The sequence below is a fragment of the Catharus ustulatus genome, chromosome 25 (genome assembly GCF_009819885.2).
Source record: "Catharus ustulatus isolate bCatUst1 chromosome 25, bCatUst1.pri.v2, whole genome shotgun sequence".
Lineage (NCBI taxonomy): Eukaryota > Metazoa > Chordata > Aves > Passeriformes > Turdidae > Catharus > Catharus ustulatus.
This window is the reverse complement of record NC_046245.1, coordinates 4,246,673-4,259,139: the sequence shown is the minus strand read 5'-3', so window position 1 is coordinate 4,259,139 and position 12,467 is coordinate 4,246,673. Positions and strand designations below refer to the sequence as shown.

The 12,467-nt window shown below is 49.5% G+C and overlaps 1 protein-coding gene across 1 annotated transcript; it reads left to right on the top strand.

The window, feature by feature from the left end:
- Positions 1-147: 147 nt before the first annotated feature.
- Positions 148-12,131, top strand: PHTF1 (putative homeodomain transcription factor 1). The gene is made up of 18 exons (XM_033080283.1): positions 148-265; positions 330-386; positions 459-528; positions 1,189-1,347; positions 1,666-1,825; positions 2,298-2,423; positions 3,214-3,373; positions 4,413-4,586; positions 4,667-4,744; positions 6,185-6,415; positions 6,707-6,835; positions 7,258-7,530; positions 8,034-8,165; positions 8,275-8,361; positions 9,257-9,412; positions 9,780-9,875; positions 10,450-10,575; positions 10,876-12,131. Exons 1-18 carry the CDS (start codon positions 227-229, stop codon positions 10,894-10,896), a joined length of 2,274 nt encoding a protein of 757 aa, XP_032936174.1. The 5' UTR covers positions 148-226; the 3' UTR covers positions 10,897-12,131.
- Positions 12,132-12,467: the final 336 nt, after the last annotated feature.

Sequence of the window (12,467 nt, the reverse complement as noted above, 5' to 3'; positions counted from 1 at the left end):
AAACAAAAGTCTGATTTTGTCCTTTACCCGTCTCGGCCCTTCTCTCCTCGGCGGGGTTGGGGGTGGGCGCTCGGTGCTCGGCTGGCGCTGCCTGCGCGGTGCCGGTGCCGGTGGCGGGGGGGGCAGGCGGAGCCAGCCGAGCGCCGGGCGGTTTCCAGGGGAACGGCAACGGGAGCGGGGCCGCGCTGGGCCCGGGCCGGGCTCGGTGCCGGTCCCGCCGCCCCTCATGGCCTGTCGCGATGCCATTTCATGGTACCAGAAGAAGGTGAGTGCGGAGCGGGGCGGGCAGGAGGGGGCCCGGCAGTGCCCTCAGCCTCCTCTCCCCGCAGATCGGAGCCTACGACCAGCAGATATGGGAGAAGGCCGTGGAGCAGACCCAGATGAAGGTACCGGCGGCGGGGGGGGGAGCGGGCCCCGCGCCCCTCGCCGCTGACTCCGCCGTGTGTTCCGCCCCGCAGGGCTTCAAGAACAAGCCGAAGAAAAAGGGGCACATCCAGCCCGATCTGATCGACGTGGATCTGATCAGCGGTGAGCGGTGCTGGCTCTGTTCCTGTTCGTTCCCCTCTGGCACCGAGGGAGCGGCTGGAGCTGGGTCACAGGAGGGTTGGGTTGGATATCGGGGAAGTTTCTTCTCTCAGAGGGTGCTGGGCGCTGCCCAGGCTCCCCAGGGAATGGGCACGGCCCCGTGGCTGCCAGAGCTCCAGGAGAGTTTGGGCACCGCTCAGGGGTGCACAGGGTGGCATTTGGGGATGTCTGTGCAGGACCAGGAGTTGGACTTTACCGTCTTTGTGAGTCCCTCCCAGCTCAGGCTATTCCGTGATCTGTAGGTGAATCACAGCTTTGTGCAGGGCGGGGGAAGCAGAACCTGTCCCTGCTGCCAGAGGAGCCCCGGCTCGTGAGTACTGAGCCAAAGACAGCACTGAAAACCTGAGAGCAGAGCAGGAGGAACTGGGGGTGGCTCTGCAGGGCTGGGTGGGCAGGGAAGGGTCCGAGGCAGAGCTCTGAGAGAAGACAAGGAGCTGCTTTAGCTGTGTCTGCTGGAACTGTGTCCCTTTGAATGGTACCTGAAGCTGCTGTCACTCCCTGCTCAGCCCTGTGGCAGGGCTGGGGCTGCCCAAAGGGCAACTCCAGCAAGGGAGTTCTTGTGATTCACAATTAATGGTGGCTTGTTTCCCCTTTAATTCCAAGGCTCTACCTTTGCCAAAGCCAAGCCTGAAATTCCCTGGACGTCTCTGACGAGGAAGGGAATTGTGAGAGTGGTGTTCTTCCCCTTGTTCAGCCAGTGGTGGATACAGGTCACTTCCCAACGTATTTTTATGTGGCTCCTGGTGCTCTATGTTATGCAAGGTGAGGGAACAGGCTGTGCTATAAACCTTCTCCTGCAGGGAATGTGACATCAAAGAATGTGTGGATGTGGCTCTTGGGGAAATGGGTAGGGGTGAACTCAATGGTCTCAGAGGGCTTTTCCAAGCTTAGTGAGTCTAGTGATTTTGTAGTCCATGATCTAAAGCAAGAGAATCTTGTCTGGAACCTACTTAATGTGCATTTCAAGATGTGCAGCACTAGTAATTGCAGAAATTCAATAATAATACAACAAAGCAGAATAAAAACAAATAGTTGAGACAGACTTTAACTTTTGCTTTGGTGCCATTTCCCCCTTTCCAGTTGTAGCAGTGGTGCTGTACTTCATGGTGCCTGTTGTGAGTGCCAGTGAAGTGATGGGACCCCTGTGCCTTATGCTGCTGCTGGGGACAGTTCACTGCCAGATCGTGTCCACCCAGGTGAACAGACCTGCAGGGAACAATGGGCTGAGCCGGCGCCGCAGGTGAGCACCAGCAGGGCCCTGGCTGGGGCTGGATTGAGCTTTGCCTCCTCCTTTCCCCTGGCTGGGGCTGGATTGAGCTTTACCTCCTCCTTTTCCCTTGCTGGGGCTGGATTGAGCTGTGCCTCCTCCTTTCCCCTGGCTGGGGCTGGATTGAGCTTTGCCTCCTCCTTTTCCCTTGCTGGGGCTGGATTGAGCTTTGCCTCCTCCTTTTCCCTTGCTGGGGCTGGATTGAGCTTTGCCTCCCCTCCTCCAGGCTGCTGCAGCAAAGATTCCCTCCACACTTTGTCCCTTGTGCTTTCCCTGATGTGCAGGAGGTGTAGGCAGAATTTTTTAATTTGGAAGTCACTATTCTGTTTGCATGACTTCAGAAAAATGACATCCAAAAAGCTTTTCAAATCTCATGCAGGTTTTTTAAGAAAGACTTTAAAGTAGCTTCTTACACCAACTTCATTCTCCTTGTCTTAAAACTCAGGAAGTTACGCAAGCCTGTGGGTGTGGATGGGAACAGTTGGTCTCCTCCTGACAGAAGCAGCAGGGAAGAGCAGTCTGGCTCTGCATCTCTGCTGACCAATTTATCCAGCCTGCTCTTCCACAGGAGGTATGTGATCCCTGCTGGGTTTGTGCCCATGGCACTGGGAGCAGTTTGGTTCCTGGAGAATGAAGGCACAGCCTGTGCTGTCACTGACATCCCCACAGCCTGTCAGGCTTTTCTTGAATTAAAACTTTTGTGGTAATGTGGGAAGATGATTCCTCAGGAATATTTAGTATGTCATTAGATCATATAAAATTAGACTGTATAAAATTAGATCATGTGGAACCAAGTGTTAGATGAGCTGTAGAGTGTGGTGGAGTTTATTTATTAGATAAGTGACCTTGTTTGAGTGAGTGCTCAGATTATATTGCTGTTTTAGCTGATTGCCAAAAGCAGTTGTGCCTTCTGGTTTGGACAGTTGTCTCACTTTGGCACCTTCCTTCTCTAAAAGTAACTCAATGAGAGATTGTATGGGATAATAGTTCATTGTTTTCTCCTGTTTTCTCAGGTGAATTTGCTGGTGAGTTTTCAGCTCAGAGCAGCTTTCTCTTCATGAAGACTTTTTGTCTTCTGGATTGCTCTTTTTTTAAAAAAAATAAAATTAATGAAAATTTTCCCTTTGATTTAGAAGTTTTAAGATACCATTAGAGTTTCAAAAGACATGTTGAGTTAGGGTGAAGCAGATGTGAATCTTTTTAACTGACTCAGTACACAAAACCTGCCAGCCAAAGAAAATTAGTTATCCCTTAGGTTTATTGTTTGATTTTGTACCTGTGTGACAATGCAAGAGCAGAATGTTTTACCTCCAAGAGTTTTTCCCTGACATAAAAGAATTTAATTGTATTTTCTCTCCTAGGAATAGAAGAGTGAAGCTGGTAGCTGAGAAAGGAACTGAGACAGAGAGTGCTGTGAGTGCTCAGGGTGATGGCATCAAACCCAGACAGGCCAGATGTGAACACAGGCTGCTGCACTCCAAAGAGAAAAGTAAACTTTCTGATGGGGAGAAGAGCCATCAGGTACTGCCAGGGGAGATCCTTTGAATTCACAGTTTCAGTGTGTTTGTATGCCCAGAAGTGTGTTGGTGTTTAACTGCATGGTTTGATCTAATACAAGATATTCCCTTCTGCCAATCTTTGCCTGCATTAGGGAACCTAGAAACCCCTTTCTGCCTCTCACTGAGCAGCTGAAAAGGTGTTGGTACTTTCTTTTCATGATCATGGAACAGAATTCCAGAATAGTTTGAGTTGAAAGGAATCTTAAAGCTCATCTCATTCCACTCCCTGCCATGGGTAGAGAACCTTCCACTCTCCCAGGCTGCTCCAAGCCCTGTCCCACCTGGCCAAGCATGGTCAAACACAGACAGTGCTGGGGTGTGTGTTTTACCAAAGTGCTCTGTTAATTGTTGGCACTTCTGATCACAAGGTGTTCAGTTAAGGGAGAGTGCTGATAATGACTAAGTAAATTGGCCATTTTCAAAAGTAGTTCTGTAAAATATTTTGTCTTGCAAGACTGAGACATCCCTTGGGGAGAGAGAAGGAGCTAAAGCATCTTGACCTCCATTGAAAGCTTTGAAACATAAAGATTTTGGGAATTACTCTCGAGTTTCCTCTGGGCCAGTGGTGTGTTAACTCCATGTGAACTTGGAATGGATCCTGTGTGGAATTCTGTCATGCTGTGCCATCCCACACCTCCTCTCTCTGAAGGAGTTTGGAGAGGGGCAGAGCTCGGTGTAGGAGCACAGCCCAGGATTTTGGGTTTGTTACCCTCAGCTCTTAAACACATCTGGACTTAAGGCAGCTGGTAGGGCACAGCCAAGAGCTGCTGCTGCTGCTCCACCCATCCCAAATTCTCTCATTACTTCTGGGGCAAGACAAGAGCAGGGGAAAGGAGTTAAAATCTGTGAAGTGTCTGTGATGCCAAGAGAATTGTGTGTTCTGTGGGGATCATGTGCTGGCTCTGCAGGCACTGAGGGCTGTGCCAGGGGGGCAGCTCTGCCTCTGGGCCTTTGATGGGACTCAGGCTGGTCCTTGGTGTGGCTTTGCTGTGCATTTGTAGGATGATGGCACCAACAGGGATGGTGTTTCTGACGAGCTGTCCAGCGAGGAGGATGCTGAGGCCACAGCACAAAGGATCCTGTTGCACCACAGCATGGAAGGGGCTTCCAGTGACAACAGCTATGAGGAGAAGAGGAAGAGGCCTCTGGTTTCTCTCAAGCAGGCTGTCTCACAGGTACCCAGGTGGGGTCAGTGCTGTTTTCCACACCTAGTTTTGCTAAGGATAATGATGTGGTTTTCCTTTGGTCTTGGCAGGTCAAGCAAGCCCTGAAAGGTGCCAGAGACTCTGACAGTGTTGTGGAGTCTGAGCTGGAATCCACATTATACAGGCAGGTATGGCCATGAAGTCAGGAGAGGGAGCTTTCCCAGGCCTGGCAGATTCACAGAACCACAGAATGGGTTGGGTTGGAAGGGACCTTAAAGCTCACCTCATTCCAACCCCCCTCCATCAGAACAGACACTTATGAAATGATTGTGCTTCAGAGCCCTCAGGTGCCAGGTGTGACCTCCTCCCTCACTGCTGCTTGGCAGCTTTGTAAACCTTCACAGTGTTCACAATCCTGATTGTGCTGCTTTGTTAAACAAACCACAGACAAACAAATAACTAACTCTGTTCATAGCAAAGGACAGTCCAAGCTGCCTCTAATTGCTCCTGTGGAATTAGAATGAGCTGCAAGTGCTCTTGTGGTTGGGAGGCAGTGCTGTGCTTGCAGCTTTTAAGCTAATAAATTTGGATTTTAAAATCACAGACTGTCCTGAGTTGGAAGGGACCCACAAGGATCAAGTCCAACTCCTGTAATGAAGGAATAAATCTATTCTGTGAGATATACTCATTCACTTCATTACTTTGGGTTTTTGCCTCTGCTATTCATCCTACTTGAAAATAAAATATGTGAATATCAAGTTATAAACATGGAGATATATAAATCAATACAAAATATAAATGAAATATTAAAACAGATTATGCAAAAGGAATAAAAAAGGACATTTTGTATTAAAATTAGTACATCAGTTTTTATTTTGTAGGTTGGGAATGTAGGTAGAGAATTCATGACCTCTGTGTGAGTTCTGGTACAGAAATATTTTTTCCCCAAACATTGTCTTAAACCATTTCCACCGTGTGAGTGCAACTGGGAGCACTCAAAGCTCTGGGAAGCTGGGGGAAAGGAGGAGGAGGAGGAGAAAGAGGATGAGAAGGAGGAGGAGAAGAAAGAGGAGAAAGAGGAGGAGGAGAAGGATGATGATGAGGAGGACGATGAGGAGAAGGAGAGGGAGGATGAGGAAGAGGATATGGAGGAGGAGGAGGAGAAGAAGGAGGAGAAAGAGGATGAGGAAGAGAAGGATGATGATGAGGAGGACGATGAGGAGGAGGATAAGGAGGATGAGGAGAAGGATGTGGAGGAGGAGGAGAAGAAGGAAGAGAAAGGATGAGGAGAATAAGGAGGAGAAAGTACAAGGAGGAGAAGAAGGATGATGATGAGGAGGATAAGGAGGAGGAGAAAGAGGATGAGGAGAATGAGGAGGAGGAGGAGAAGAAGAAGGAGGAGGAGAAGAAGGAGGATAAAGAGGAGGAGAAGGATGAGGATGAGGAGGAGGATATGGAGGATGTGGAGGAGGAGGATGAGGAGAAGAAGGAGGAAAAAGAGGATAAGGAGAAGGATGATGAGGGGGAGGATAAGGAGAAGGATGAGGAGGAGGATAAGGATGAGGATGAGGTGCTGGTTTTGCAGAGCACAGCGGGGCTGTGCCGTGTGACCTCTGGTGCCGCTGCAGGACCCCAGGGCGTGCCTGAGTGTGGCGCCGCGGAGCTGCAGCGTGAGCCGGCGGGACTCGGAGAGCACCCGGCGGGACTCGGAGAGCACCAGGCAGGACTCAGAGACCGAGGACATGCTGTGGGACGATCTCCTGCACGGCCCCGAGTGCCGCTCGTCCGGCACCAGCGACAGCGAGGAGCGCTGCGCCAGGGACTCCCGCAGGGACCCCAAGGAAGATGTGTTCCAGCAGGTTGGTGGCTCCAGCCAGGAGCTGGGGCTGCTTCTCCCTCTTCCCCATCTTCCCCATATGAGTGTTTGGGAATGCACATGGGGATGCTGTCGGTGTCACATGGAAATCTGGAGTGCTCTAAACGATATCAGTGATTCGTGATCAAATCCATCCCTCCCCTCTGCATGGCTGCATCTCAAAACACCCAAAATGGAATTCCCCCCTCAATCTAATTGCATTCTAGGCAAAGGCATTTCTTACAGCAGGACAGAAAGGGCTGACTCACCTTTTGCACTCCTGTCTTTTTTCTAGAACCATCTGTTTTGGCTGCAGAACACCAGCCCAGCATCTGCCAAAGTGAGTGCTCTGATCTGGGAAGGCAATGACTGCAAGAAGGTGGACATGTCTGTGCTGGAGATCAGTGGCATTATCATGAGCAGGGTAAGGGGGCTGTGTGGCATTGCAACCTCTCCCTCACACTTTAGAAAACAACCACCAAAACCCTGGAAATAGTTACACATGCAAATATTAGGGCAGTATGAAACTGGTCCCTCCCCAGCTGCAAAGATGGTTGTCCCACATGTTCTTACTGAAAAATTGCCTAACCTCCAATTTAGGAGGTCTCTTGAAGACTGACAAGTGCTGATTATTGCTGATTGTCTCTGCAGGGTGCTGAGGTGGGGGGTTGATTATTTGGCTGATTGGTTTTGGGTTTGGACTGAAATGGATGGAATTATTTTAGGCCTTGTCTTATGAAGGGAAGGGGAACCAACTGCTTGCCTGAGCTGATGCTGCCAAAACAACAGGACTTTTCCTTGATGCAAACCCCAGGCAATCATCCCATTTTTATTCCTGCTTGCCAGGTTAATGCCCACCAGCAAGGAGTGGGGTATCAAATGCTGGGAAACATCATCACCATCGGCTTGGCCTTCCTGCCGTTCCTGTACAGACTGTTCCGCACGGACAACCTGGAGCAGCTCTGCTCCATTTCCCTGATGGAGCTTCTGCACATCTTCTGTGGAGCCCCTGCCAGCCCCACTGTGCTCATCCTATCTGCCATCAACTTCCTGGAAAGGCTGTGCTTAACCTGGATGTTTTTCTTCATGATGTGTGTTGCTGAGAGAACCTACAAACAGGTGAGTTTAAAGGTCCTGGTGCCTTTCAGGAACCTGGAAAGCAGAAATAAAAATGGGATGATGACCTTAAAACTCATCTTATCTCAGCCCTTGCCAAAGTCTGGGAGGGGAGTCTGGGAAAGCTCTTATTGATCAGTCACAAATTATATTTATCAATCCTGACACCCTTGTTCCCTTACCTGGCCCCAAGGTCTTACTCTATCCCCTCTCTTGCCCAGAGAAGCTGTGGCTGCCCCATCCCTGGAAGTTGGACAGGGCTTGGAGCAGCCTGGGAGAGTGGAAGGTGTTCCTGCCCGTGGCAAGGGCTGGAAAAGGATGGGCTTTAAGGTCCCTCCCAAAACAAACCAGTCTGGAATTCTGTGAAAGCAACTGCTACTAGACAGATTAAACACCCAGGTCTCATTCTGGGCTTCCCCAGTGACCCTTTTTGCCAGGTACCACTAAGAATCCCAAGCAATCTGTTCTGTTTTACACTAACTTATGGTTCTGGTTTTAACTTGCAGAGGTTTTTGTTTGCCAAGCTCTTCAGCCACATTACATCTGCTCGGAAAGCCAGGAAATACGAGATCCCTCACTTCAGGCTCAAGAAGGTGGAGAACATCAAGATCTGGTTATCCCTTCGCTCCTACCTGAAGGTGAGTTCTGATCTGGGGTTTGGGGAGTGACAGTGCCAGTGCCAGCTGTCTGGCTGAGTTTTGGCTGCACAGCACACTCAGCCCTGACCCTGTGTCCTTGTTTCCACAGAGACGAGGCCCCCAGAGGTCTGTGGATGTTGTGGTGTCCTCAGTCTTTTTACTGGCTCTTTCAATTGCTTTTATCTGCTGTGCCCAGGTGAGGTTTTAACCTTTGTGGTTTATTAAGTAGGGAAAATCCTCCCAAGTGCTGGAGGCTTTTCTTTCTCCAGCTTACAAAAGGCTCGAAGTGGAGCTGTTTGACCCCAGAGTAACACAGAGAGTGTAGCGTTTTTAGAGAGCTTTGTCATTTTTAGTTGGAAAAAGAGGTTCATTCTGTGCTTGCAGAGCAAGGTCAGGGGTTTGTAATCATTAGGAGAATTTCAGGACATGGCCCTTTGGACACAAAGGAGAGGAAACTGCCCAAGGACCTCAGGTGTTCACAGGACATTGATTCCAGAGGGCTGATTGGATCATGCTCTGTAACCACCATGTGGAAAAGCAGGTCAAGAACTATTACTGGCACCTTTTAACCCTTGACTAAACCTGATACAGGCAGCAGTGCCAATGCTGGAGCTGTTTTCTTGGTCAGTGCTGTGTTCAAGCAGGCCCTTGATGCCCTGCAGGGGCAGCTGTGGTAGCAGAGGCTGGTTTGTAGATACTGGCACTGTTCTTGCAAGCCAAGGCTTCCAGAGGAAGGAATGAAATCCCAGTCCTGCTGTGTGAGTCCATACTGAGAAAGGCAGGAGCAGCTTAGCCTGGCTGAGGCTGCCAGTGGGACAAGGAAAGGCACTTCATTGCCTGTTAGTTGGACAGAGGGAGGGGAGAGGAGAAACAGAAGCTAAAAATATCCAATTCCAAGCTAATTCAGGTTAAAAATGAAACCTTTCCCTGTAACCCCATCACAGGAGTGATTCACACTTCTGGGAAAGAGCTTTCAGTGCTGTAGAGCACCCAGGGCTGGGCAGAGGAGGAGCAAGGACGTGCTTGTGTCCTTGTCCCAAGAACAGGAACTTTGTCAGTGACATTTGGTGCTTTGTTTTGTCCCCTTGCAGGTTCTTAAGGGTCACAAAACCTTTCTGAGTGCAGCTTACAACTGGGAGTTCCTGATGTGGGAGGCAGCACTGCTCCTCTTTCTGCTACGTCTGGCATCTCTGGGCTCTGAGACCAACAAGAAATACAGCAACATTTCCATCCTGCTCACTGAGCAGGTAGCTCCCTTTAGCTTGTTCTCCCCTGGGCTTTGTGGGTTTTTTGGATATAATTATTGTATTTCAAACTTTAAAATGTAGGAATCAACCCTCATGTTGCCCAGAAGGCAACAAAACCCTGGTCAGCATGGGAGGGATGAGCTGGTCCTGTTGGGACAGACTCAAGCTCCAAAGTTCTAGATTATTTTGATCTCTGGGTTAATGTGCATTAGCCAAAACAATTGGAAAAGAATGATGCTATCAGTGTTAAATTCACTACCTCAGGAGTGACAGCACACTGCAAAACCGGCTCCAGTTTCCCTTAGTTAGGAATCAGCTGGGGGCTGATGCTGGAATATCAATCCCTGGCCTGTGGTGTCTGTCACAGATCAACTTGTACCTGAAGATGGAGAAGAAGCCAAACAAGAAGGAGCAGCTGTCTCTGGTAAACAATGTGCTGAAACTGTCCACAAAGCTGCTGAAGGTGAGGTGCTGTGCCTGGATGGTTGGGTTTTATGGAAGCAGGGAGTTATGGCAGTGCCACATGGCCCTGCCCTTCCCTTGGCTCTGGGAATGTTCACAAAGGGGATTTTCAGTGCTGCTGCAGGTGGGACAGGGCAGGGAGCAGCACAGGGCCAGTGTGGGTAATCAGTGCTGGGTGATGAGCAGTGGTTTAACTGAGAGGAGAGGCTGGCATGAGAGGAACTGGGGTGAGCACAGCATCTCCTGTCTGCTCCAGTCTCATTTTCCTTCAGCAGCTCTGATGCTGGAGCTCACTGCCAGCAGCAGGGAGAGATTTGGGAAGGAGTGAGCAGAGTCTGGGAGTCCCTGGATTGGGCTGGGTGATTCTGCAGCCTGGGCTGTCAGGCTCTGGGGAGCTGGGGTTGCTGCAGAGACTTTGGATTCAGCAGGAGATGTCTCTGCAACACTGGCAATTCCTGTACATGTATTTAAGAGAGGCAGCCCAGTCTGTTGGAGTGCCAGTGTTAAGCTGAAAGTCAGAGGATGAATTCTTTGGTATTGGTGAGTGCTAATGGACCTTTGACCTGTCACTGCAGGAGCTGGATAGTCCATTCAGGCTCTATGGACTGACCATGAACCCACTGATCTACAACATCACACGGGTTGTCATCCTCTCTGCTGTCTCAGGAGTGATCAGTGACCTGCTGGGATTCAATATCAGAGTAAGTGTCCCTGTCCCAAGCAGCAGAGCAGCTCTGGGGTCACTTCTGGGCTCCTGAAAGCTGGGTGTGTCCCCACCTCCCTGAGGCAGTTCTGGGGGGAAGGACAGAGCTCACTTCAGTTTCAGTTCCCTTCAGGTGAAGCTGTGAGAGTCCAGGGTTCCTCCCTTTATCCCAGTCCTCCTGTGACTCAGCCTGAAACTGGAGCTCACTGAGCAGAGCAGGATGGGCAGGAGACACAGAATGTTACCTGGAGATGAAGATTCCTGTTAGACCCAAACTCCCTTTCTTGTTTCTTTGCAGTTATGGAAAATTAAACCATGAGCTCAGAACATCAACCCTGGGCATCTCCACCAGACACCAGAGAAGAGAACCAGCAGTGTGGGCAGAAAGAAGAAAACTGACAGAAATCTGTAATTCCAACTTTTAAACAGATTGCCAGTGTATGTATCAGAAGTTTTCTTTCTGCTTTACTGCTGTCCAACATCCAGATGAACTGGTCTCATCAGTGATGTCATCCCATGGCATGCACAGAAAAACTGGATTAATGGGGCCAAATCCTGGCAGCTGGCACTGAACCAGCAGGGACTGGTGTGGGACATCAGCCACTAAAGCCATCCAAGAGCTGCAGCTGGGGGGACACCAATGACTGGGGCCATGTTTCTGTAAAACCTGCACTCTGTGACAAGGAGGACTCAGCCCTCCTGGGCCGCTCAGCCTTCCTGGGGCTGCACTGAAATATTCCAGGTTGAGAATCCTTTGCTGCACTGACCTGCCTGTGCTGAAGAGCTTTTCTTTCCTTAAAGCTCTGTGTGCTCAAGGCTTTGCCTCCATCCACCCCAGGATGCACCAGGTGAATTCCCCCTCCCTGCTGCCAATCCAGCAATACCCAAATCCTGCTGGTGGCTTGTGCTGCAAAGAAATTGGCAGTATTTTTTGAGGACAGTGGTTATAGGAGAAAAACCATTCAACAAACACTACAGGCAAAGTGTTCATGAGCTGGAGAATGTTTTGCCAAATCTGCTCCCTGGAATACTCAGCTCCATCCTGTCCTGGCTGTGACAGCAGCTCTGCTCCATGCTGTGAGCAGTTGTAGAGCCTCACCCTGAACACCTGGGGAGGAAATCTGGGGGGAAAAAACAGCTTTGACAGAGACTTCCTCAGGTTCACATTTAGAAAGGTCATGGAGAGCAAGAAAATATTTGAAGGCTTCTGTAACACTTCCCTTCACTGGCTCCAATGGTTTCTATTTATTAGTAGTGGAAAGAGAAAAAACTGAGGAATTTCTCTTTCCTTCACAGGAGGGTAAAATGGCAGAAAAAATTTTGGTAGTGAATTGTTTACAGGTGTTTCCTGTCCAAGGAAAAGTTGTGAGATGTAAAAGGAGGTGACAGTTTTATATAGCAAAATGTCCAAATAAACCTGCAGGACAAGCACTTCATCATTGCCAACAGTTTCTACAGCACCTGATGATTTTTGTACCATCTTTTTGGACATCTGTTACTGGAATGGGGGGATCAAGGAAACATCCAATAATAAATTGCATTTTTTTTCCAGAACAGCAGCATGTTTGTGGGTAAAACCTGGGTCACACCCCTGAAAGCCAACCAAGAGCAGTGCAGAACCAACAGACCATGAACTGGAGTTGAGTTTTAAGATCTGTGTAAAAATCATGAGAGATTTCCAAGTCTCAGGAGTCTGTGTGAAGGTGCTGTGCAGCAGATAAATATTTACACCCAGCACATCCATTGTGTAGCATTCCAAGGCCATGTGGATGCAGGAAGCACAGAGAAGGGTCTGGGGAAGGAGAAATCCCACACAGGTAGGGCATTATCACATTTATCACATTCACCCACAGGAAAACAGGGGAGGTGATGGCAAGGAAATCATTTCAG